The sequence below is a fragment of the Plecotus auritus genome (assembly GCF_963455305.1).
Source record: "Plecotus auritus genome assembly, chromosome: X".
Lineage (NCBI taxonomy): Eukaryota > Metazoa > Chordata > Mammalia > Chiroptera > Vespertilionidae > Plecotus > Plecotus auritus.
Genome location: NC_137784.1, coordinates 84,755,512 through 84,782,722, shown reverse-complemented (window position 1 = coordinate 84,782,722; position 27,211 = coordinate 84,755,512). Strand labels below are relative to the sequence as shown.

The 27,211-nt window shown below is 42.4% G+C and overlaps 1 protein-coding gene across 1 annotated transcript in view; it reads left to right on the top strand.

Moving 5' to 3' along the window:
- The window catches only part of COL4A6 (collagen type IV alpha 6 chain), a gene marked incomplete at its 5' end in the record, with an annotated part of 504,285 nt that overhangs the window by 448,406 nt on the left and 28,668 nt on the right, over positions 1-27,211 (top strand). The window contains 15 exons of the mRNA XM_080653123.1: positions 537-572; positions 755-796; positions 1,814-1,906; positions 2,974-3,027; positions 10,935-10,994; positions 12,290-12,334; positions 12,832-12,885; positions 14,107-14,176; positions 15,226-15,333; positions 16,465-16,614; positions 17,617-17,715; positions 19,418-19,578; positions 20,360-20,539; positions 21,070-21,253; positions 23,967-24,020. Coding sequence (XP_080509249.1) covers positions 537-572; positions 755-796; positions 1,814-1,906; positions 2,974-3,027; positions 10,935-10,994; positions 12,290-12,334; positions 12,832-12,885; positions 14,107-14,176; positions 15,226-15,333; positions 16,465-16,614; positions 17,617-17,715; positions 19,418-19,578; positions 20,360-20,539; positions 21,070-21,253; positions 23,967-24,020 — 1,390 coding nt within the window. The remainder of the gene's footprint in view (positions 1-536; positions 573-754; positions 797-1,813; positions 1,907-2,973; positions 3,028-10,934; positions 10,995-12,289; positions 12,335-12,831; positions 12,886-14,106; positions 14,177-15,225; positions 15,334-16,464; positions 16,615-17,616; positions 17,716-19,417; positions 19,579-20,359; positions 20,540-21,069; positions 21,254-23,966; positions 24,021-27,211) is intronic.

The window sequence follows — 27,211 nt, the reverse complement described above, 5'->3', positions numbered from 1 at the left end:
CCTAAAGTATAGCCCAGAGATGGCAGATACCTGGCATATCTATTGTTACCATCCACTCCCCTGATGCTGCTAATTAATCATACTACCACCAGCATCACCTACCCTGAGCACAGAAGAATTTTCAAAATCCTTTTCAACACTGCAACTTGGAAAGCTCTACCTACCTATCTTTTTGATACCAATCTTGTTTATCATAGCTGGCATAGGAAAAGCACAGAGTCATCTGTGTGGTTCTGGGAAAGCCCTGCCCCAGATTTTTCCCTCTCCCGTGCATGAAATCCTACCACTGATTACTTTGGTTTACCTTCACCAAAGGTCACCATTGGCCTATTGGGAGGAATGACACATGAAACCTTCACTATCTTAACATGAATGTGATTATTGGGTCAATTTGGGAGATTGGAACCTTGAGAGAGGGAGCTAGAGTTTGCTTCACCAATGCCAGGCTATACCAACGTGGGTGGAAGACTCTCAACAGGCCCACATTCTTCATGTCTGAAACTAAAAAGTGCTGTTTCCTTTCATTTTTAATATAGGGTCCTCCAGGCCCCCCTGGTCTCCCTGGTCTTGACGTAAGTATACTTTGTCTTGGGACATTTGGCCTCCTACCATTAAGTAATCATGTTTCCCCAGAGATATTCTGGTTTGATTAAATGCACTTTCTGGGGCGGGAAAAAAGACTCCATTCCTACTAAAGTTCCTGGAACTTGTTTAGTAATTGATTTTGTTTTTCCTCCCTGTGCTCATACCCCAGGGGAATATGGGGTTAGGTTTCCAAGGAGAGAAAGGAGAAAAGGTAAATAGATTTTCGCAAAATACAATCTGTATTCCATATGCTCCAAAAAAAATGTCTCTGGCTACAACCTTGTGCCTGCTTGTGTAAGGGGATTTGAATCTTTGCCTTGGGAAATGAGCATTTTGCACCCCACATGGATCTTCTGGTGGGGTCCCTTGAGGGCTGCATGTGCACATGCCACACATAGGATATTGTGGTCTTTCTCCTTTAAAATATTGTAGTCTTCCTGCTCCCTACCTGTGAAGTGGGGATGTCTTACAAATATACTTTCTTGAAATATATTACCTCTTCCTTCCACCGGGGTATTTGTGTACTGTGTGACCTTCTCTTTTCTTTTCTTGGCTTGTTATCTCCTTCCTTCCTTTTCTTCTTCCTTCTTCTTTCCTCTTCCTCCTCTTGCTTCCTCTTCTCTTCCTCTCTCTTTCCATCTCCTCTCTCTTGCTTCCTTAACCATGCTTTCACCATTCTCTTGTAGCTCCCCTTCCTCATTCTATTTGCCTCTATAGTGATTTGGGAGCCTCAAGAGAGACTGCAAGATTGTTCTTTCCCCTCTTCATGAGTGCCTCTTGTAGATTGCACTGCCTCCAATGAGCAAATTCAGCTGCCAATGTTCTAACATGAGCTTCACTGCCTCTGCTTGTTCTTTTGACAAAGATTAGACCAATAACAGTCTGATCACAGTTGCAGAGAAGTGTCCATTCATTCACCTTGTTCAAACCCCTTTTTTGCTCTCCTCTAAACACCCTTATGCATGACCATGGCAAGCATGAACCTGCAGCTTCCTTTATCTTGCTTCCTTCTTCTGCAGTGCTGGTACAAAATGCATTTGGACAGGCTTATAATTATTCTCACTCCTTGGCACTGATAGTTTTGTTTCCTCATTGATGCAAGGGTGAGGGTGAAGAGACCAAAGTAATGGACAGTTTATTTGTTAGTTACATACAGAGGACAAACCCACCCTCTGGAGAAATGGTCTGTGTGGTTCTGCTTTACTTAAAGTTCCTTTTGATCTTACAGGGGGGTGTTGGTCTCCCTGGCCCTGCAGGACCCCCACCATCTACCGGAGAACTGGAATTCATGGGGTTTCCCAAAGGGAAGAAAGGATCTAAGGTAGTGAATATTTAAGAACAGGAAAAGTTAATAAGCTTTTTCCTATTAATACCAAAGTTCAATTCAAATAACCAGACCACACTAGAAGGGTAGTGGGTCCTGAGCAATGGATTTTTGTTTGGAAGTGAAGGTAAAGCCTTCTTTGTTTTGTCCCTCATGAAAGGCTTTTTTAAAAGGTTGTTTTTTGGTATGTGGATATGAGTGTGCTTGGGTTTCTGATTATTCATTTAAGTGATTATTTTCTGTGTTTCAGTTTTGCAGATCCAATTATCAAGATGCTAAATAACTTAAATATTGAATAGTTGGGTTTTTCCTCCTAACTCCCAACTTTCCCAATACTTATGTTGTTCCCAAAGATTGTGACAGAGCACATACAATATAAATTGTTGTTTTGCAGTATCTTTTTTTGTTATTTTTCCTTAAAACTTGAGCATACCAAAAAGGATATATTGTCACCAACTGGCAGTAGATGCCCTAATTTACCTGATCTGAACTATCAAGGCTGAAGCTGTAGACCTATTGCCAATATGTGTTATACTCTGTATTTTGATATGAGTGAGTGTGCATATGGGTGTATTTAAATGGCTGTATGCTATTAAACTGTCGAGATATCTTTCAGTAATCTGCATTCCCTTCTTTCCTGGGATTTTCTTAAGTTTTATGATTCTGTGCCTGTGGTCAATGCATCCAGCCAGGAGAAGGTGTTTAGTCCCATTTCTTTAAGTTTGTCTTTGTGCAAACAATAGCTCCAGGTTTTCTCCAGGTTTATAGGAAGTATCCATTGATTAGAAACAGTTTATGAGCATATGAAAGATTACCTGCATCCTGATCATTCCCAAATTTTAGAGATCCCTTCCAGGGCACAATAGGAAAAATAGCATGTAATTGTTACTCTTTCTCCCAAAACCATTGATTTTTTTCAGTCTGTAATTTGCACCACCCTTTGGTGCCCCAATCCTGATACCCCATTGGTTTCCCACAGCCCAGCCCAAGTAGCTCAAGAGAGCTATCTCCTTCAAGTTCACTGCTTCCTGCTGCTACTCACTAAGCTTTGCTTATTTTTTCAGGGGGAACTAGGGCTTCAGGGTTCCCCAGGAACAATTGGCCCTCCAGGACTTCCGGTAAGTCTTTTTATTTGGTCAATATCTATATAGTGTTTGATTGGACAAAAGCTATAGCAATAGAAGGCTAACAGGAAGACTTCTTCCTATGGTTATTGTAGAGAATTCCACCATCTTCATTATTAGAAGGCATTTGAAATGTTTTTTTAAATATATTTTTATTACTGATTTTAGGGAGGAAGGGAGAGAGAGATAGGAACATCGATGATGAGAGAGAATCACTGATCAGCTGGCTCTTGCATGCCTCACACTAGGGATCGAGCCCACAACCCAGGCATGTGCCCTGACAGGGAATCGAACCGTGATCTCTTGGGTCCCTAGGTCGACGCTCAATCACTAAGCCACTCCAGTCAGACCATTTGAAATGTTCTTGTTTCTTGAACCCATGGGAACATTATCATGACTCTTCATGAGAATATATATCTTAGAGTTTATTATCTCAAGCTCTAGAGTTAAAACAGACCTAGGCTTGACTTCTGGTTTCACCAGTTTCTAGCTATGTGATGTTGGACAAGTTTCTTTTTCTTTCTCTCTTTTTTTTTAAATCCTCACCCAAGGATATTTTTCCATTGATTTTTAGAGAGAGTAGAAGAGATGGGGAGAGACAGAGAGAAATGTCAATGTGAGAGAAATACATTGATTGGTTGCCTCCTGCAAGAGCTCCGACCAGGGCCCAGACTGGATAGGAGCCTGCAACTGAGGTACGTGCCCTTGACCAGAGACAAACGCAGGACCCCTTGGTCTGCAAGCTGATGCTCTATCCACTGAGCCAAACTGGCTAGGGTTGGACAAATTTCTTAACTTAATGAAAAGGACTTAACACATGTCTGGCATTTATCAATTGTTCAGTAAATGGGAGTTAAATTTAGTAATCGTATCTTCACTTTCCTGTCTGCCTTTGTATCTTTCACTCAAAAAACCTTTTGAGGGCCCATATGTGCTAGGCGTTCTGCTGGACTCTGAGGCTATAAGAGTAATAACAGTTCAATAATTAAAAGTCCTTGTCCTTGAGGAAAGTACATTCTAATGGGAAAATGAGGGAAGAGACAGACAATAAACAAGTAAACAAATGGTAAGGGATACATAGACAATAAAAAAAGTAAAGTGATGGAATGTGGATGGGGAATGGGTTGGGCTACTTTGGACAATGATCAAGAAAGGCCTCTCTGAGGAAATGCATATTATAAGGGAACAAATCATGTGAAGATCAGGAAGTTTGTTTCTAGCTGAGGGAACCATAAGTATGAAGACCGTAAGTTTGGAAAAAGCTCAGAGCTTTTGAGGAACATCAAGAAGTTGAACGAATGGGAGCTGAGTGAGCAAGGCCAAGAACCAGGCATTAGAAGGCAGAGAGTATCTAGATCATGGAGACTTTTATTGGTCAAGTATGGCATTTATGTTAAATGTAGCAGGAATCTATTAGAAGTCTTTGACTTGTATTTTTAAGATCACTCTGGTTGGAGGGTATGGGGGAGTGGAGAAAGTGGGGAGAGTGAGGTGGCAAACAGAGGCTATTACAGCAGTCCAGTGGCTTGGACTAGGGTGATAACAATGAAAATGGAAAGAAGTGCATGCATTCAAAATGTAAAAAGTTTAAACTTTCTAAAAATATATTTTTATTGATTTCAGAGAGGAAGGGAGAAAGAGATAGAAACATCAATGATGAGAGAGAATCATTGATCAGCTGCCTCCTGCACGCCCCCTACTGGGGATGAAGCGTGCAACTCGGGCATGTGCCCTTGACCAGAATCAAACACGGGAATCTTCAGTCCAGAGGCTATCGCTCTATCCACTGAGCCAAACCAGCTAGGGCTAAATATTTTACTATAGAACATTTTAAACATATACAGAGTAGAGAGAATGGCATAATGGCACAAAAGTCAATAATTGCCAACTCATAGCCAGTCTGAAGCAAATAACAGACATATCATTTCATCATAAATACCTCAGCATTTCTAAGAGATAAGGGCTTTTTAAAAGCATAATGACAATATAATCATCAGTAATTAATTATTAGTAATTGCTTAATATCAGTTAATAAGAAAGAATTCAGGTTTGTGGTTGTCTCATAAATATATTATTTATAATTGCCTCACTGGAATTAGAATCCAAATGAGGCCCACACATTACATCTGGTTGATATGGCTCTTAAATCATAAGATGTATTTCGAAGGAGAAGCTGACAAGATTTTCATGGGTTGGATGAAGGGGTAGGGAAGGAAATGGACGAATCGAAGATGAATGAACATGACTGCTTGCTGGCAAAGTGGGGATGGATGACTGTACTGCTTCTCTACATTTCTTTGAAACACTGTGTCTCTCTGGGAGGCCAGAAAACAGAGCCAGTAGAGGCAGTGTCACAGGTTGTTTCCATGATGATCCTATTACTCCGTAGAAACACAGGAGAGCAGAGAATCACGTGTTCAATGTCCTTGATTATAATCAGCTCAGCATCTAATAAATCAGAAAGGAAGAGAACCCTACTGTTGGAGACAAGACATCTGGGCTTAAGACTCAGCTCCAGTTTTGGGACTTTTTCAAGTCTCTGAAGCTCTTTGTATATCTGTAATATAGCACTGGGCATACTCTCAATGAGGCCCAACTCTCAATGTATGTAGAGTTCCTTTGCAAAGTATATAACACTGTGCTGTCCAAAATGATACCACTAGTCACATATGGCTACTAAGCCCTTGAAATGTGGCTAGTCTGAAATGAGATGTGCCATAAGTGTGAAATACACACCCGATTTTAAAAACTGGGTATGAGAAAAAAATCTAAGATGTCTCATTAACAATTTTTACTTCAGTGTTGAAATGACAATATTTACCATATATTTTGTTAAATAAAATGTTACTAAATTAATATCTCCTACTTACTTTACTTTCTTTTCTTTTAATATATTTTATTGATATTTTTACAGAGAGGAAGGGAGAGGGATAGAAAGCTAGAAACATCGATGAGAGAGAAACATCAATCAGCTGCCTCCTGCACACCCCCCACTGGGGATGTGCCCATAGCCAAGGTACATGCCCTTGACCGGAATAGAACCCAGGACCCTTCAGTCCACAGGCCGACGCTCTATCCACTGAGCCAAACCGGTTTCGGCTTACTTTACTTTCTTAAGGTGACTACTAAAAATTTAAAATAACATAGTAGCTCATTGGACAGCACAGATATAAAGTACTTTGCAAGTGTGCTAGGAAGAAAGGTTTGAACCTTCCTTTGTGAGCATTTCACATAGATTCTAGTCACCTCCAGTGATGCCTGTGAGGTATGCAAGGTGGGCTGGGCTTATCTCCTTCTATTAATGAGGAAACCATGGCCTGAACGGATGAAGAGGATTGATTGTCCAGAGTCGCACAGCAAATTATTAGCAGAACTGAGACAGAAATTCAGCTTTCTTTACTTCTATCCAACTCAGAACTTTTCCCCCATACCACACTGCCACCTACAGTCCAGTTCATTCTTGTCATTATGGTGGTGGATCTTTGGTGTTACTGGCTTTACTGGCTCACTCTTCCTCCCTCCCTCTCATTCTCTTCCAGGGTCTACCTCAAATAATTCTCCCTGCTTCATTTTCACCCTGTTCCCTTTTGTCCTGTAAAATAAAAAGAGACTGGCTGACAACAATGCAGGGTGATAGATTGCAATACCATTTGAAGCTCAGCATTTCCAGTGTTTCACAATGTGGGCTGAAAAATAGAAACTCCAGTTGATTGTAAATACATCCCAAGCTGAAAAATGCCTCTCTGTATATAACACACCTATTTTCAGATGTTGAGAATCAAGAAACCAGAGTTTTCAGCCCACTTTGGAATAGATTTGATATGAAAACTTGCCAAATCATGTAATTCCTTCACTCTTATCATCTCTACCTGCTTAATGAGAACATTCATAGGTACCTTATGTGTCTTATAAGAGAAAATTTGTGAGAAGAAAGGTGGTAATATGTTTGAGATACTTTGGGCTTTTCAGAGGAAACACACTTCTGAAATCCAAACCCCACACATAAACTTCCAATTATCCACACAAGGCAGAGTTGAGAATGGAAATCTTTAGGGAATCCAAATTGTTCTCTTTAACAATTTGTTTCCCTTTCATATGATCCTAAATATTTGCAGCAATTTCTGACAAGTGGCCAACCTGACATATGTATGCCTCACCTTTTTTCTCCTGCACCCTTTGCAGTAACCAAATATCCCTGATTTTTGGCTCAGTCCCAGCTTCACCCATTTCACCCCAGTGTCCCCAGAAGCATACTCAGACTCATAGACCACAGATACTACCATGAATATTGTCAGAATCATGCACCTGTGTGTTGTCTGTCCAGGGAACTAGCAAACACACGGCAGGGCAAAATGGAAGAGATGAGGAGAGAGAGAAGAAACTGGTAAATCCTGAGGTACCTATTGAGTGGATCTGAGGCAGCTACTAGGTAGATGGTGTTCTCCTTCAATTGTGCACCAGTCTTTCCAGGCACTTCAGGTAGGTCCTTTGGAGATGAAGACCCAGCTTGCCAGATTTAAGCTAGGCCCTGGCTCCTGGTGCCCTGAAAGTCAATAGTAGCAGTGTGACATGGACAGAGTTGAGAAGGAGACCACTTTCCTAACCTCTCAAGTTTCAAATCTCAAGTTGCCCTCAAATACCAAGCAGAACAGATTTCTGCAGTTTAGGTTCCAAAATATTGCCACAAATCCCACCCTGGCTCTCCCCATGACCTCCTACTCCCTTATCATGCTTCAGTCTCCCTCCTGCCTTCCCCTTGCTGTGGAGGGGTGTCTAGCCATCTCCATTGCCTTCACTGGGGACCTGGGGAGTCATTGGGTTGAAGGAGAAGTTCAAGCATAGTGTGACTGCATGGTGGCCTCCCTCTCAGGGAAGCATGTCTCTGAAGACCATGGCCACAGTGTCTCTCACTGGGCAGTGGGGTCTGACACCTCTTGGTTCCAGCCTAGTGTTTGTACCTTGCTTATTTATTTTCTTTGTTTTCTTTTTACTGTACCCATTTTTAACTTTTATTTTTATATCTAACTAGAGGCTCAGTGCATGAAAATTCATGCACTGAAGGGGGAGTCCCTCAGCCAGGCCTGCCCCCTCTCACAGTCTGGGAGCCCTCAGGGGCAGGAGGCGACCCAGCAATCAGGGGAAGGCGACACCCTATCACACCTCTGCTGTTGCCACTGCAGGCAGTGCAAGCCTTGGCCGGCCCTGGTTATCTGAGACTCGGGCGGCCCTGGGTGGCTGGGCAGCCACCATCCGAGGCTTGGCTGTGCCTTGGGCTGGCCCTGGGCGGCTGGGGGGCTGAGGGGACTGGGGAACTCTGGAGCAGGTGTGGGGAGCACCTGCCGCCCCAGCAGAACTGAGGGGACTGGATACCACCATCTTGTGGCTGTGGGCACCACCATCTTTGAGGGCAGGGCAGTTAATTAGCATATTCCCTCCTTATTGGCTGTGGGCACCTCCATCTTTGTGATGACGTGAGGGTCAATTAGCATATTTCCTCTTTATTAGATAGGATTATAAATTAAGTTCATATGCAATATTGCATTAGTTACAGGTGTACAACAGTGGTTAGATGTGTGTATACCTTAGAAAGTGATCACCACCATAAGTCTAGGAACCATCTGTCACCATACATATTTTTATTATTGACTATATTTCCTGTGTTGTACTTTACATCACTGTGACTAATTTTGTAAGTCAGCTTGCCTTTTTTTCACCATCCTTCCCACCCTGACCGAGTGACTGTGTCGTTCCCCCTTATTTCTGGCCAAGTGACTAAAATTGACTAATATCCTTAAACCAAAAATACCAGTATATCAGGGCCCTGGAGAGCAGATCTATAAATAGTCAAGATAGTGTGCTAATGAGCCAATGGTGAGAAGGAGTGAGGGAGCAGTAGATAAAGGAAAGCTCATGAAGAGGACTAGCTGTGACAGGGACAGGTCCTAGGACTTCTTGCTAGAACAGCTTGTTCAGCAGGGCCCTGTATGATGCCTCCCTGTGCTGGAGACAAGCTGAGCCTACAGCCCAATATCTTGCCAAGTCATCTATTTTGTATGGGCTTTAACTCACACTCACAAATTATTTTTTTCCTTTTTAAACTTATGTGTTTATTTTTTTCACATTGTAGTGCAAGTTCTCAGATCTTCTCTCTGAGAAAAAGATTTGTAGACCACAGGAAGAAGGGAAAACAAGGCCCCCTTGTCTTTAAAACTGTGGCAAGATATGTGTGTGGGGGGAGCACAAGACAGTTCCTAGACACTCCTTCACCTTTTGAAACAGTTTTGTCCTCTGGGCAATTATTCCATTTAATTCAACAAGTATGTATGGGACCTTGTATGCATTCAGCCTGTAGTAATGTGCCTTGAGGAGACAGAAGTGAGTGTGGTATCAACCTTCTGCTTGCCAACTATAAAACCCATCTTAGTGCTTTTACAGTTTGGGGCATCCTGAGTTGCCATAGCTTCCATAGACAGGACAGAGAACATTGCATGAAGTACTAGTACTTCACTTCAGAGGCCAATAGACACATTTTACCAGGTGGCAGCATGCATTGGTTTCCAATTTGAGATCCAGAACTGAGATTTCAAATAAGTTTTGCATTCAGTTTGACCTGCAGGCCTTTTGAATAGAAATCCTATTCAGCATGCAGTCTGAGCTATTTGACACACAACTGCAGATGTAGAGAAAGACAAATAGAAACCAAAGCCTGCTTTGAATCAGACCATTCTCAGACACACACTCTCCCCCAATAAAAACACAACAAAACAATCCACATTAAAAAACAAAACAACAAAAAAACCTTGGGCCTATAAAGCTAAGGGCTATTCAGCTAGTTTTCAGTACCTGTGGGAATACTCTTAGTACATAAGAGAAAGAAAACGACAAACAGGATTTGTACAGTGCCTTCTCAACCAGTTGAGCCAGGTCACATCAAGAGGACAGCAGGTAATGTGCCACAACATTTAGTGTCTTTCACAAGCTTACATGTAAGAACGCTTCACTGCCTCTTTTACTCTCATAATAGGCTTAAATTTTGTTTGCCAAAATCTATACTCCAGAAAGTCCAATTTTAAGCAATAACAAAATGGCTTTGATTCAGTTTGCTGGGAAAGTCTTCACCCACTTATGTAATCAACTCTTCTGTATCTTGGGGCTCAGAAGGTGCTTGCCTTAGACTCAGAGCAGAGAAAGCTCTTTCTCACTCACTCTGCTTTTTTTGATTTCTGCCTCTTCATAGAGAATCCTCCAGTCATGCCCAAGTCTGTAAGCCCTCATCTCTTGTAAGCAGGGCAAGAGGGATTGGAAACCATGTCACAGTCTCCATTTGGAATGCTCCTAGGGCCTGCAGGACTCTAGACCACACCAAGATAGAAAGACTTCCCACTGAGAAGGATATTGTAATCATCATATCTCCTCTAGTATTGACCACCAAGAATTAACACAATTCTTTATTTGAGGGTCAAAGAACCAAGTTCCTAGATGGTGGAAGGAAGCCTATTCTCATGACAAGGGTCCTGGAATGGAAGTCTGACAACCTGGCTTTCTGATTATGTAACCCATACAAGATGCTTAGCCCTTCTGAGTGTTATTCTCCCCATCTGCAAAATCAATGGGGTCAGATATTTTATCATTTCTATGCTGTTAGTCCATGTTACTATAAATATATGCAATATTGTTTGAGGGATAAGACATTACTTCTAGAACCAAAATGTAACCTTGAATGAATGGTCCAAATTATATTCAGGTCTATGTGCTTCTCAAGAAGTGACAGGAAACTCAGCATTGTGAGCCTCCCCAGTGGAACAATGGAGATGGTTTGAAATGACCACTGTGCTTTGGATGGAACCAGGAGACCTATGAGGAAATGAATGTTATAACTTATGGTTTCTTTTTCCCTTTAGAGATTTGGAACTGCAGGAGAAAAAGGAGAAAAAGGCATCTCTGGTTTGCCAGGACCTAGGGTAAGTAAGGTAGGAACCTCGAATGTTGCTTATCTGGGTCTGTTAAGTCACCTGATCCATTTTATTTCCTGTTTTCATATTTATGTTATGTAACTTTATGGCCACTTAAGCTTTTCTTTTTTAATAATTATTTTTATTAGTTTTTGTTTTAGACACTTTTTTTGTTGTTAATCCTCACCCAAGGATATTTTTCCATAGATTTTTAGAGAGAGTGGAAGGGAGGGGGAGAGACAGAGAGAGAGAAACATCAATGTGAGACAAATACATCGACTTGTTGCCTCCCACATGCACCCCAACCAGGGTCAGGGATCAAGACTGCAACCGAGGTACATGCCCTCGATCAAAATCGAACCCAGGACCCTTCAGTACACTGAGCCAAACCTGATAGGGCCACTTAAGCTTTTCTTTCTCTTCCTCAGCCTTCTGGCAGGCCCCTAAGATTACCTTCTCTCCACTTTTACCCATTCCCTTGAAGTAATGGCTCCTTTGAATAAAGAATGATGTACCCCCTATATAGGTGACTACTTAGACTATTTGCTCCCCTTGTTCCCATTCTGGGCTAAAGAATTATGTGACTGTTGTCTTGCTTTAATTCCATTCTATTCTGTGGGAATATGGGCAAGGGTGAGAGTTGGGGGGGGGGGGGTGCAGAAATGGGAGAAAGAGGTCCAAGTGCAATTTTTATAGAACAGAAACAAGCCTGAGAAGTTCTAGATTGTGGTGATGTTTTGAGTCAACAGTTTCCAGTAATAATCTCACTTCAAGTGGAAAAAAAACTTCACACACTTGGGTCTTACACTGTAAGCAAATGTCCAACCTTAGCCTTAAAGAATTGTGTTTTAGCTTCATCATGAAGCTTGTTAAAGAGTCTTTAGAATTTTCAGCAATGTTCATCCATTACCCTGCCATTTCTTTATCTTCTTTTCCCTACTCCCTTATCTGAAAAAGGCACAATCACCAACAAATTATGCGTTTGGAGTGAGAGACAAGCGGCCCTCCCACAATCTATTTAAAAATCTAATGACTTGAAGCTAATGCAGACTAAGTATAAGACCACCCAGCCCTTTTACCAAATTCCACCTAGTGCTTAAAATGTTTCCATTTATTTAGCTCTTTAAAAATGCTCTGTGTGGCTATTCAGCCTGATGGATTAGTACTTAGAAAGAAGTCATTGGACCAGGTCTAGGAACATTCTCTCACCTGATTTAGGAGCTGCTAAATCCTGAACTCAGTTGGATAGCTTTGTTATGTAAATCTAGTGGCTTTCTCTAGCGTGCCTTTTTTTCTCTTTACAGGGTCCCATGGGTTTAGAAGGAGACCAAGGACCTCCAGGGAGTCAGGTATTTTGGTTAATATTATTAAAGCCTTGGTGCATAAAATCTGAATCAAAAGGTCCCATCACTTTTCTTAACATGCCCACCAATCTAAAAGGAAGACATTGCCTATAATGCAAATTTTCCACCTGCTTTGATTGGTATAAACTCAACCACTCTCTTCTTTGTTTGCAACCAAGAAGATGAGTATCCAGTGTCAAGTTTGGTGCCATGCCATGGCATGCTATATGGTACGGCCATACTTCTTTAACATGTTATCAGTGCTTAGCAAGGCCAGCCTGCTTATATTTACCTCTAGTCTTTTGGCCCTTGTACCTCCAAGCATGCAAGTTGGCTACCTAGTGTGCCATATGGCCTTCTGTAACAGATTACAGAGTCAGGTAGGATCCATACATACCCTTGAATGCCAGCCAACGTCCCTGTGCCATTTGCACTGGTCTAATCCAAACACCAGCCCCTCTTATGTAGACATTCAACTTAGCTGTAACTATGTTCTGTCACAGGGCAAGAAGGGGTCCTCAGGTTTCCTTGGGCTTAATGGATTGCCAGGAATTAAGGTAATGTTGTTGGGAAGTAAAAATCCAGGATTGGGGAGAAGAAAGAGTAAAGAATTACCAAAAATGCTATTTAGTCCATTCAGGCTACTATAACAAAATATCATAGATTGGGTAGCTTATAGACAGCAGAAATTTATTGCTCACAGTTCTGGAGACTAGAAGTCTGGGATCAGGGTGCCAGTATGGTTGAGTTCTGGTGAAGGCCCTCTTCCAGCTTGCAAACTGCCTACATTTTCCTGTGTCCTATTATGATGGAAAGAGTGAGCTAGCTCTTATTGGGCCTTTTATATAATGGCACTGATCCTAATTGGGGCAGCTCTGCCCTCATGACCCACCTCCAAATACAATCACCTTGGGCATTAAGTTTTCAACATTAATTTGGGAAGGGGGCACAATCATTCAGACCATAGCAAAAGCCTACATATGAAATAAAGTATTTTTAAAGTATTTTAACATTTTAGGTGTCATCCTTTTCACATGAAATGCATGCATCCTACTTTAATACACAAAGCTGATAGCATTATTTAATATTACTTGATAAGTGGTAGACTAAATGGGAGGGGAACATGGTAGCAAATCCATCCCTTCAAGGAGGAATATTTTTTATTGACAATGCTTAGAATTGCCAACTTTTCAGTTTTATTATTGTTCTTAAATTCTCTACTGACAGTGCATCCCCTTATTGCCTGCACCTAGGACAGAGAATTCCCACCACCCCACTCTGAATATGCCACTGTATCTGATTATGGTACCTGAGTCCCTTTGGGGTTACAATTAGGACTCCTTTGACTTCTTCTGCCTGACATCATTCACTAACAAGAGCAGTGACAATAGCAAAGTCCCAGGCCTGCTGAGAGTGGGAAAAATGTTGAAACACTGCTCCCCCCTTGGCATCTCTTGAGTGCAGCCATGTTATCTATTTCTGTGATATATTTGCCAGGCCCAAGGCAGGTTTTCCTGGAGTCAGTTTGCAAAATAAAATTGGGATCCCTTGTTCTTGACAGGGTTGCAATTGAGTATCAGACTTCTGACCTGACTTGTGTTGCCTTCATCTTAAATTGATAGGACTTTGAAATTAACCTATGGACTAGTTGACCCTAGAAATCAGGGTTTAAAGAAGGAGAAACCTTTAACTTTTCTGGGGAATGGATTTGAGGACACATAGGTCTTGGGTGATGAGGTCACATAAATATTCGTGTTTAATGTATTTAATCCCTGCAGGGCGAAAAGGGTGGTGTTGGCCTGCCAGGCCCAGATGTTTACATCGATACAGATGGTGCTGTGATCTCAGGTGCAATTTTTCATTGATTTGAGCAGAGAAGAAAAGACAGAGAGTTAAATTCTATATCCCTTGTAATTATTTAAAGAATTTTTTGTTAGCCACTAGATTGCTGCTAAACCCAACACTCCCAAGGGTTCCTCCTGGGTCCTGAACTTGGGGAGTGAAGCTAACTCCAATGTCTTGGGGAAACAAGCCAAACCCTACTCCATTTTTGTGTTAGGTCTACCAAGGCTAGGGTTTGAGTTAGTTGGGCCTGGATTTGCTAAAATGGTTATTTTAGTGATGCTTAGGGAAGGATTGATATCCTCCCCAGCTAGGCTGACTTCAGCCTGATACTATGGGACACAGGTTCTCAGCTACATGATCCCATGCATGCTTGAGCTTGACAATTTCATTGTAAATAAAAATGTATTCTTGGGGGAGCAACTGGTTGAGTATGATGCTTTGAAAGTTTGTCTTCACCTCTCCTTTTTCTAGTTACTGTATGTGCCTAACTATTCCCTTTGCCTTCTCCAAAAATCCAGATGCCCACTCTCTCCAGCTACTTCTTGTTTGACCAAAGGCTTCTACTATTGTGCCTCTTCAATCTGGGTCTCCTAACTTATCTTTATCCCCTCATCCTCTCAGGCTCAAGCTCTGTCTGATAAACCCATTGAAGCTGAAACGTTAACAGTTAACAGTGTCTTCCTCTGTTCCTCTCCCAAAAAACCTATGTGTATAACATGAATAATAGACTTCAACCCCTTAACCCAAATGGTAGACATTTGAGGCATTATAGCAGATTACTAGTAGTAGAAGGAACTTCATAGTACTTGCCAAATCTTACCATGGGAGGCAAACTCTGGCCAGAGCAGTTCTGAACACTAGTTGAGTTTTGGTTCAAGTAGACCCACTATCACATGAGGCAATTAGCATCTGGGAGAGACCTACTAGTACGAAGGGCAAGAAAGGCACCTCTACCTGAAGACATCTCCTTGTATCTCTTCTTAGGCATTTTGTGGCATTTGTGAGTGTCCTCTGGGTTTGCTTACTTCTTTCTTATTTCATTGTAATGCCAGGTTATCCTGGAGACCCTGGTATGCCAGGCCTCCCAGGACTTAAAGGTGATGAAGGCATCCAGGGCCTGCCTGGCTCTTCTGGAATCCCCGGATTACCAGCTTTACCAGGTAAAACAAACTAACCCACCTCCTGCACAGATCAGTTATCTCTCTACTCTGGTGTCCAGTATCCCCTTCTATATCTCTGGTCTACTACATACCTAGCCAAAGTCAAAGGAAAGGTTGACTAGTCAGTTAGGTTCTCACTGCCAGCCCAAGGCTAATGTATATGAGGAGTAAGCCTGGGTGGACAACTTTCCTTTGGCCTCAATAATGTGCCATAGCTAAATAAGCAATCCAGACTGTCATTGAGGTTTTCAGCAGCTATAGAAACCTGGGTTAGACTGCTGGAGCCCTGTCATTCTTCTGAGGATGTGCCATCCAGTTGATGCTTGACAGAAGGCCCTAACAAAAGCTCAGAGGAAAGTTGGTACCCAGACCCTTACTCTGTGCATAATTCAGGCACTAAATGGCCCCAGCATCCTATGGATAGTACCCATAAAGCAATCACCTGAGGGGCACACCCATATGGCATTCTATAGTAACAAAAATAGAACTGGCATGCCAGAGTCTGGGAGGCAATGATGTTCCAAATATAAATACTCAGACATTACTTGTATTTATTTTATCTTAAAGCGAGAGAGAGAGAGAGAAATTTCAATGTGAGAGCCCCAACCAGTGATCAAACCTGTAACCTAGATATGTACCCTGACTGGGAATCCAACCTGCAACCTTTTTTGGTGTACAGGACAATGTTCAACTAACCGAGCCACCCAGCTAGGGCTCCGACATTACTTTAAAGGCACCAGTTTCTAAATTCCTTGGGGATGAGCTTCTGTAAAGATTCCTGTGCTTTTAAAGCAGCCACTTGGAAGAAGTACAGCTGATCGCAGCACCAAACTGGAAAAAAAAAAATCAAGAAATGAGAGGCTTGAGACCCAGGTTTCCCTCTGAGGTTTGATACTAAGAAGCTCTGCACCCTGACCAATTTTTCTCATGTCATTGGGCCTTAATTTCTCAAGAGGTTAGGTTAGGTGATTCTCAAGGACCTTTTTAACTTCGATGCAAGAGAAGGGCAAATGCTTTCCCAAATTCTTCCCTTATAGTTTAGTTTCCAATGTTATGCCACTGAGTAGAATACCCCTAAAAAGTAAGTGGGGTGATGTGATTAGTATTTTTGTGTGCGCTTGTTTTTTCCAGGTGTGTCAGGTGATCCAGGGCCGCAGGGAGTTCCAGGCCTGAAAGGGAACAAAGGAAACCCAGGCCAAACCACAATTGGGGCATCTGGCCTTCCTGGCAAAGATGGTTTGCCAGGCCTACCAGGTCTACCAGGCCTACCAGGCTCACCTGGTAAGTTGTTCATTTCTCTTTGGTCTTGAGACTCAGGTGTGATCCAGACTGCAAAACAGTCATGACATTTGAGGGAAGGAGCATTGCACAGGTGTAGTAGCTAAGCCAGGACACGTGATAACTACAGAGCTGCAGTGATGAAGGCCCCATTCTTTCTGAGTCAGAGCCTTGCCTCTACAAGTTAGCAACCACAGCAGTCACAATATTCATCAAGGAACAAGCAAACTTGGGCCACCTTGATGACCAAACACTACCTAATGCCTTCCGACTTTTGTACTCATTTACTCTTTTTTTATTATTATTTATTTTTATTTTCAGCATGGAGTTTTCCTTTAATTTTTTTATTTTAATTTCTTTATTGATTGAGGTATTACATATTTGTCCTGTACTCATTTACTCTTCACTGTCCTCAGTCCCTAGGCAGAGGCTTGCAGTTCCCAAAGAAGAAGCATTGACTCTTTCAAACTTTTTCTGGTCCTCAAGGGTAGACTGAGGGCTTGAGATATGGGAAGCCGAGCTTGAATCTTAAGGTGGCTGCTAAAAGCCTCCACAGGGCTTATTCTCTGTAGATCTTATACTTGAGTATGGGATTCTAGATTCTAAGAGAAAGGATGGAAATATGCCCAGCATGTCTCTTTGAAACCTAAATCCCATGACCACTGCAGCTTGCACCCATTTCCTCTTTTGTCCTAAGAGCCCTTTCTGGAATAGACATTGGGACTTCTGAGTTACTGAAACTGCCTTGTACATTCCCGTATCCCTCGCATCTGGTCCAGTGCCTAGAATTTGGTAGACATTTTATAACTAGTAGTAGAGTTAATCAAACCAACAGAAGATGGACTTACTGTAGACTTTAGGTCCCTGTCTTGGATTTTTTTTTAATATCATTTTTTGAGCCTTGAGAACCCAAGCCTTGGTGACTGAGCTGTTGTGCTGACTCAAATGAGCCCAGGCTCATGTAAGGTGCCAATATTTTATGTTTCTTTTTTTCTGAAGGTCCAGCATTTGAGCCTGGAACCCTACAGAGCACAGAGCTAGGATTTCCTGGTCTCCGAGGAGAACGAGGTCCAAAAGGAAACCAAGGTCTCAAAGGAGTAAAAGGTGATTCTGTCCCCTTGGGTTTATTTGTTCTTCAAACTCCCTGGAGAAGACTTTCCAGGGAATGAGCAAACCAACAGCCTTAAATACCTGAACAGAAGCAATTTTGGATCTTGACTGGGGATTTGAGCATAGGATTATTAGAAGTGTTAGATTTAGGCTTCTAAGACAGAGGTTGACAATTGAGATCACATAGGAAAAAGTGACTTAGAGGCTACTCTTACTCACCCACCTGCAGAAACTATGCTAGCAGCCCAGGGTGTTAACTAGCACATGATGCAACATTTCCCAGTTTGCAAGGCCAAGGCTAGAAGTCATGTATTACCTTCAGCCTGAATGAAAAAAACTCTGAACAGGTCAAGACCTGGCACTCTGAAAAAGCCAACTGGCTCCATAAAAACAACTTCAGCCCCCAACTGATATTGAAGGACTGACTGATTCAGCTGCATGCCTCTCTTCATCTTCTTGATGCCTTTGGGTTATTCCTTTGTTTCATACTCTGAGGGGAGATGCTAAAGCTTAGTTGAATCAATTCACTATAGTTCCAGTCCAGGCCAGGGTAGAGGAAGAGATGAAGGAAGAGGTGAAACGACTGGCTCAAGAGAGGTTTGGGGATGGCCTACTGGTTTCAGGTATCTAAAATTGTTCTTGTTCTCTCAAGTAATTCACAGCTTTCCTCAAGCTCAAACAGACAGGTTCCAATTTACTCCTCTCTTTTCTTGTTGCCCTGTTATTTGGGGACAAGGACATTAAATTGCAAGACTTTACTTAGGATATTAACTTTGGCCCTACCCTGACTCACTATAGAGCTGGTGTACTTCTTGATACCATTCTCCCTCCTAAAAGAGGGACAACTCTAATGCTTCCCCTTCTATATTCCCATGGGTTCAGAAGGATTTCTCTAACAGTGATAGTGATTCTCAACCTTCATTGTACATGAGAATCACCTAGGGGAAATTACTAAAAATTACATTCTTTGGTCTGACCTTCTGAGGGTCTGATTGACTAGGTATGGAACTAATTAAACATCAGTGTGTCTCATGTGTAGCAGAGTTGAGGCCCAGCAAATTGCCTTATAAACACGCATCACAGGTGGCTTAGGCAGAAAGTCCATAGATCATACTTGAGGAATGCTAATTTGGAGAACAGACTGTTCTCTCAGAGTTTCAGGAATTATCACTTTTCTAAATGTAAGAAAAGACCATTTGGGATCTTAAGGGAACTCAAAAGTCACCCATGTTGGCCCAGATTCTTATTTTCCTGACTGTAAGCATGGAAGGTATAGGTGGCTGGGCTGTAGGGTTAGTGACTCCTTGATACCTATTCAAAGGTGCTTTGCTGCAATCTCTATTGTTAATTTATTTGACATTTATCTCTGTGTACAAAAGACAGGGGAAAAAGACATTTTTGTGAAGAGAATCTTTAAGTGGCTTGGATTCCAGACCGTTAGCTGGTTAGTGTGGGTCAGCGGTTCCCAAATCTGCTACACATTACACACACTGATGTTTAATTAGTTCCAGACTAATTAAATCCAAATCATTAGCACAGATGTACTTTGATAAAGAGGGAACTTAGTTTATTTAAATCTGTTCACAGGCCTTTTTATTGTCTCCATGGACTTAAATCACGAATTACCACAGTCAGGTCTTCCTTCTTTTTGGAAAGAAGGCTCACTTGTTTAATATTGTCTTTTATTTTCTCCCAGGGGACTTGGGATTTTGTGCTTGTGATGGTGCTATCTCCAACAGTGGACCACCAGGGGAGCCAGGCCCACCTGGGCCACCAGGTCATATAGGCCTTTCAGGCCTTAAAGGAGCCAGAGGAGATCCAGGCTCTAGAGGCACACAGGGCCCATCAGGGTCTCCAGTAAGTCTGGCCAAACTTTGGCCCCAAGGGCACAATGAGAGCTCTCAAATGCCCCTCACTCCTCAACAATCACTTTTCTAAAACACATAAAAAAATCTATATATATAAAAGCCCAGATAACAGAACGGCTGAATGACCAGAACGACCAGAAACACCGGTGGCTATGATGTGCACTGTGGCAGCCAACCAGTCCGATCCGGGCCCAAATCGGCCCCTTCTCTCCCTGGCTGGCCCAGAGGAGATCCAGCCCCCAGTTGGCCCCCAACACCCCAATCAAGGATGGGGTTGGCTGGCCAACTGCCCATGGCCCCTCCCTCCCACCAGCCCAGCCCAATGGAGTGGGCTGGCCAGACCCCACCCATGTACAAATTTGTGCACTGGGCCTCTAGTGGGGATATAACAAAGCTTTATCTGTAATGTGAAGTATTTGGGTAGATGATCTCAAATTCCTTTCTGCTTTAACCTATTCCTTCCCTTCCTCCCTCTCTTAATCCTTCCCTTCCTTCCACAAAATCATTTGCATTTGCCTAGCACTGTGCTTGGCCCTGAAGATAAAATTGGAATTAGACAAGGTTACCATCCTCAAAGATTTCAAAATTTAGAAAGGATAAGAAAATAAAGTCAATTATAATACAAAATGACAACATAACCAAGTACCCAGAACAGTATCAAAATGTACCCAAGGACCTGCTTTAGGTCAGACTAATGCTAGGTGCTAGAATTCTATGAAGTGTGCTCATTCCCTTTTGTCTCTTGATCTTTCCCTTTGTCTATTTGTCAGGGTTTATTTGGGCCTCAAGGTCCTACAGGTCCCAAAGGAGAGAAAGGAGAATCAACCCTCAGTACAAGATCAGGGAAGCCAGGAGAGCAGGGTGATTCTGGCCCTCAGGGGCTCCCTGGAGAGACAGGAGTACCAGGCAAGGACGGATTACCAGGTTTACTAGGTCTGCCAGGCTTTCCGGTAAGTTGATTGTTTCTGGGTAATTAGCTCTATAAATCCTCACACCTGACTTGGGGGAAGGGTTATTCTGATGGACACTAGACCATGAGACAGGGTAAAACATCTCTTCCTCTGCCATGGACACTTTTTGCTCTGTGTTTTTCTTTTCTTTAAAATGGAAATCTTTTTTTCTAAGTATTGGTCATTGTTTCATTTGATAAATGCCAGTAACAATTGACCATATCACTTAAAAGGCTTCAGCTTCTCAGTAGCTTTCCCTTGCAAGTAATCCAGCTGCTTTTTGTGACCCCATGGATTGTTATCCTGCTCCTGTTTTCTGCCCCTGTCCCCCACTGATCTAGATCATTTTGCATTATCAGATCACCCAGGATTGACAAGCTTCATCATCTCCACTACCTATACTCAGAGGACTTAATTGATAGAGTGGTAGAGAACTTTAACCCCCCAAAAAGTATTAGCCACACTGGCTACCTCTTTCTTATTGTTAGAGAACTCTCCAGATAAATCTCTAAATTGGGCTTTTATTCTAGGGTGATGCTGGACAGGGATTCCCAGGTGAAAAGGGGTTCCCAGGGCTTCCTGGAGAAAAAGGTCATAGTGGTTCTCCTGGCCCCCCAGGAATTGGGCTACCAGGGTCTCCTGGACCTCGCGGACCTCCTGGAGATCAAGGAATAGATGGATTACCAGGGGAAATGGGCCTCCCTGGGCCTCCAGGTGAGTCAGGGAGTCAGATAGCTTTGGACTTAAGAAACTAACCCCTTGTAGAGAATACAAATAACCCAGCTGCATGAAATGGGTCAGAAGAGGCGACTTGGTTATAATCACTACTTTTAGTCTTCTAAGTGTTTTCATGTGGAAAAAGTATTGTAATTGTATTGTGGTATGCAGAACAATATGGATTTCAGCTCTACTTAGTGAAAAACTTCCTAACAGAGCAGTCTAAAAATGTAACAGAGCTGCCTTGAGAAGTTATGACCTCATAATCCCTGGAAATTTTCAAGCAGAAGCTGAATGACCATTTATTACGAATGCATTGTAGTAATGAGTGGGATACTGGACAAGGTGGCCCATACATTGTGTGGTAATATCATCAGCAGGGAAGAACCTTTCCTTAAGTCATGAGATCTCAGATTGAGAAGAGAACATAGTTGTATCTAGTGTAACCTCCATTTTATATCTTAAATTCCTCCCATTTATGTAAGTTCTTTTTCTACTAGAATTTCAGGAAATATAATGAGTGACAGTCCTGCTTATGGATTTTAAAGGTACTATGTTAATATAATGCCTTCTTCCAGACAGTCAGAATAGCTCTTTGTCCCAACTTCTATGTTTCCACAACCTTTGTGCTTCCATTAGTGGTATCACACTCCTTATAGTCATCTGAAGTTTGAAAACTTAACATTTATCTGTTATTCATTTGGAATGTTTTCATATTCTTCCCTTCCTCTTCTTGCTATTACGATGTCATTATTTCATGCCTCACTTATTAAACACCTATATGCTTGTTGGAATAAATATATGGTTGAAAGGACAGGTGGAAGGATGGATGGATGAACAAGTGGGTGGATAGTTAGGAGACTCAATGACAACAACTTGCTAAGTAGTTTCTCATCGCCTACATCTAGACTTTTCCTACCCAATACTACTATGAACACTGCTGCCAATTTAATATCTATAAAGTACTGATAACATCATTTTACCCCCCTAGTCCAAAGCCACAAGTGATCTCTACTGAATAATGTCTGAATTCCTTTCTAGCCTTACCTTATTCACATTCTTCATGATTTAAAATAAAACAACAGTATTTTTCACTATCCCCAAACACATGTTCAATTCTAACTCCAAGATTTTGTCCATGTTGCCTTTTTCTAGACTGCCCTTCCTCTTTTCTCTATATGGTCAGATCCTACCCATTTATCAGGGTTCAATATAATCCCTACTTCTTCTACTAAGCCTTCCCTTGACCTCCACAGATGTCATTGCCACTTAAATTATATAATTACTTCCATTTATGCTTTCACTTTTCCCAACTGAATTATAAGCCTCTGGATACTAGGAAAAGTGAGTAATACTTTTTAGCATTTCTCAACGTCCCTCTTATAGTAGAATTGTTCTATAGGAGACTAATATATATTTGCGAAAGAAAGGGCCTTCTCAATAACCAAGGGGCTATTTCTTAGACCTGTTTCTCCTCTTTCCACCTTGTCACATTGAATAAATACCTAAAAAAAGGGAGAAAGACACCAGGTCTAGAAAAATTATATTTATTTTAAAATCTAATTGTGTGAATTTGTATAAGAACAATAATAGTACAGGTTAAAATGGACAATTCAAGATTATTAAAAATCAAATCGTTTCAGGTCACACATTCCTATGAAAGCTGTGAGATATTTTATAAAACAAAATCATTCTTCCCTTTGGAAGTTTTGGTGTTACCTATAGCTTTGCTTCCAGCTCTGTTCTCAGAGACATTAATCATGATCATTCCACTACCCCTCCAACAATTGGATCTTGATTCTAAGTCAACACATTTTGCAGGCAACTAGGTTTTAAACTGAATTATAATAACATGTGTGTATACTCGGGCTGCAGATAAGACTTTCCTTGGGCCTCAAGGAACTTCTGTTCTGTCCTGGTTTAATTTTCTTCTCTTTTTTGTTTTTTTTTTAATTTCTTTATTGATTAAGGTGTTACATATGTGTCCTTATTCCCCCTAATTTTCTTCTTTAGTTGATTGATTTAGTTATAAAATTACACACACCCAAATTTGGATATTCTCAACATTCTGAGTCAACAGAAGGAAGCTTATGGGACCATTTCTATCCCAAACTTCACTAGTCACTGGACACAGAAAGTTCTTAGGAATATAGTGATATAGTAAATTATAGTCTATGAGACATCTTATATAGAAAATGTTCTTGTTGCAGTACCAAGACTCCCCTCTTCCCTTCCCGCCGCCAAATTACTTAAATTAAGAGCATTAGCTTTCTTTCCACACCATTTTACCAACATATAACCTGTGCACCCCAGACATTTGCATTGTAGCTATTGCCATGAAAAATGAAGATACTGTTTCTAAATGTACTCATTTCAGCCAGTGGTGGCCCAGGGTAGGACAACTGCCTTGCCAGGAAAGGGGATGTAGTCATCAGAAGCCTTTCAACCTTGTAGTGTGAATTATTACAAACCCTGGGCTAACAAAAACATGGGCTGTTTCCAAAGAGGCTCTGATCCAGATGCTCATAGTAATACATCACCCTCATTATTATTGAAGTGTGCCCTTGACTTGTGAGGGTGCCAGCTCTCTCCACTCAATCCAGACAGGGAATTTGATTGGTGGATATACCTGGGCTGCAGATAAGACTTCCCTTGGGTCTCAAGGAACTTCTGTCCTGGTTTAATTTTCTTCTTTACTTGATTGGTCTAGGTGACTGCTGCTGCAGAAGGAAGGTTGGTAAAGGAGACTTAGACACTGAGGGAGGTGAGAGCTAGCTAGGTCAGGAGGTTCTCAAACATCAATGTTAGAAAAAAAATTCCTTTTTGTTCACCTTTATCTCACACACTCACAATGGCTTGAGCACTACACTGAGCAGCCCCTGGTTGGGGAAAGATGATCCTAAGGCTGGGGTGCAAAGGCTAACATGAAACTGCTTCAGAGGCTTCTTGGCACATACCTTCTGGGAGGGAGTACAGGGGTAAGCAGGCATGCAGTCTCCAGAGGGGCTGATTTCCTTCACCATGCATGTTGATGGCTTGCTGTTCTCTACCTGGAGCACCTTCATTTTCTGAACTTAGCTGGGGCTATAACTTGCCTTGAGAGGTACCTCAAAGGACCCATGTATGTCTGATATTTATTCATTGGGTCCAGAGTAAATTAAGATGTTAGAATCTTGGTAACCAAAGGTGCTTTTTATTCTGAGAATTTTGGCATTAATTGGGAAAAGTCTGAATAATTAGGTCATTTGTTACAATTATAAAACAGAATATGGGTAAAACCAATTTTTGCTTTGTTGGGGAGAAGGCTCTGAATTCAGGAATGTAAAGTAGAAGACGGGGACATAAAGTAAAAGAACCAGATGCCAGTATGACTTAAAGTCCTTACCTTCTCAGGATGTTGACCCTCTGCTTCAATACATGTGTTGTGTGGTGTACAGGACTGGCCTGAGGCAAAAGGGAAGTATGTCTTTAATTTCTTCTGGTTTCTATTCATCTTCCCTTTTATCATTATTTTTCCTATCCAAGTGCCTGTCCTCTGTCCTGTCCTCTAAAGGTTTTGTCTTTATCTGGCTGTCACAAGTGAAAAAAAATCTATGAAACTGATCTGATAAATTAAGGATGGATTGATTTATGTTTGGAGTCAATCCAGAGATAACTGTATTTTACCCATTTTGTTTATTAAGACATAAAGCAATGAAATTGCAGTGTTTGACACATTGAAGTCTATTGAAATTATTGGGGCAAGAGAGTCTTCTGCAGAATCCCTCTCATGATACCATCTAGGAGGCAGTTTTTCAGTCTAGTCCAAAGGACTTAGGCTGGAGGCAAGAATAGGATTGGTATGTCATCCTGAGGTGCTTGCCCATGGAGCATATTTCCATAGTGGAAATAACCCTCAGAAATAGGTCCATCATCTCAGTGTCTGGCAGGATTGCGATGGGTGTGGCCACCTATGGAGGAAGGTCAGGCCTATGGCCATCTCTCCACCTATGGAAATATGGCTATAAGAACCTGAGGTTTAGAAGACAGAAAGTTGCTGCCCAGGCTAGAAAGTAGTGTCATTAACCTGACCGGTGATAGAAACCAGGGATGACCTTGCAGGAGTTGTTCTAAGTACTTTTTCTTAAGTAAGATAATAAAAACTATTATTCATTAGGCACATACCAGGATTCTAGGCACTATTAGCATTTTTTTCAAATAATCCTCATAAACACCATATGAGACAAATAGCTCTAATTTACATGATTCTTAGAGAGGTTAAGTATCTTGCCCATACAACTAGTTAGTAGCACAACTAGGATACAAAAAGGTCTGTCTGGCTTCAGAGTCCACCTCTTAAGCCAATCCTATCTAATATTATCTAATAAAAGACTAATATGCAAATTGACCATGCCTCCGCTACACCCACCAGCCACGCCTACCAGCCAATCAGGAGGGAATATGCAAATAAACCCAACCAAGATGGCTGCAGCCACAGAGAGCAGGAGGGAGGCTTGGGTTTCCCTGGCAATGGAGAAAGCCAAGCTTTCCATCTGACTTTGCTGGCCCAGGCCTCCACTCAAGGCTACAAAGTTTCAATTATAGAAGATAAATAAAGCCCAAGAGAAATGGCGGCAACCACAGAGCTGGAGAGAGCAGGAGGCTAGGGTTGCCCACTGCAATTGAGGAAGCCAAGCTTCTGCAGCCCTGGCCTGCTTTGGCCTCCGGTTAAGGCTACGAAGTTTCAATTATAGAAGATACATAAATCCCAACAGAAATGGCTGCTGCCACGGAGTGAGCAAAAGGCTTGGCTCCACTCCAGGCTACAAAGTTTCAATTGTAGAAGATAAATAAATCCCAGATCCCAGGGCCTCTGCTTGCGTCACCGGGGGGCGTGGGCGGCCTGCAAGCCACCACAGGCCCCTCGCCCAGGCCGCCCCACACCCCAAGGGAACTCCCACCCTGATCCGGGACACCCTTCAGGGCAAACCAGCTGGCCCGCACCCATGCACCAGGCTTCTATCCTATCTAATAAAAGAGTAATATGCAGATTGACCATCACTCCAACACACAAGATGGCTGCCCCCATGTGGTCAAAGATCCTGCCCCCATGTGGACACAAGATGGCCACCACAAGATGGCCTGCAGGGGAGGGCAGTTGGGAGGGACCAGGCCTGCAAGGGAGGGCAGTTGTAGGTGATCAGGCCAGCAGGAGAGGGCAGTTGGGAGGGACCAGGCCTGCAAGGGAGGGCAGTTGGGGGTGATCAAGCCTGCTGGGGAGGGCAGTTCGGGGTGACCGGGCCGGCAGAGGAGGGAAGTTGGGGGTGACCAGGCCTGCAGGGGAAGGCAGTTAGGGGCAAACAGGCTGGCAGGGGAGCAGTTAGGCATCAATCAGGCTGGCAGGGGAGTGATTAGGGGGTAATCAGGCTGGCAGGCAGAAGCGGTTAGGGGCAATCAGGAAGACAAGCAGGTGAGCAGTTGGGAGCCAGCAGTCCTGGATTGTGAGAGGGATGTCCGACTGCCCGTTTAGGCCCGATCCCAGTGGGATCAGGCCTAAACGGGCAGTCAAACATCCCTTGAGGGGTCCCAGATTGGAGAGGGTGCAGGCTGGGCTGAGGGACAACCCCCCCCCCCCCCCGTGCACGAATTTCATGCATTGGGCCTCTAGTATATTATATTGTTTAATTTTCAATTTTGATTTAGGAATAGAACAAGTAGGCTAAAAATGCCATCAAGTCTTCATAGTAGAAAATAGAAGTGGGATTGGAGGGGAAATGCCAGCCAGTTGAGTAAGCAGTCTGAATCATAGGTTGTATACATGTCTTTTTATATATATTTTTATTGATTTTTTTACAGAGAGGAAGGGAGAGGGAGAGAGAGTTAGAAACATCAATGAGAGAAAAACATCAATCAGCTGCCTCCTGCAATGTTTCTATCCCTCTCCCTTCTTCTTTCTCTAAAATTCAATTAACCACA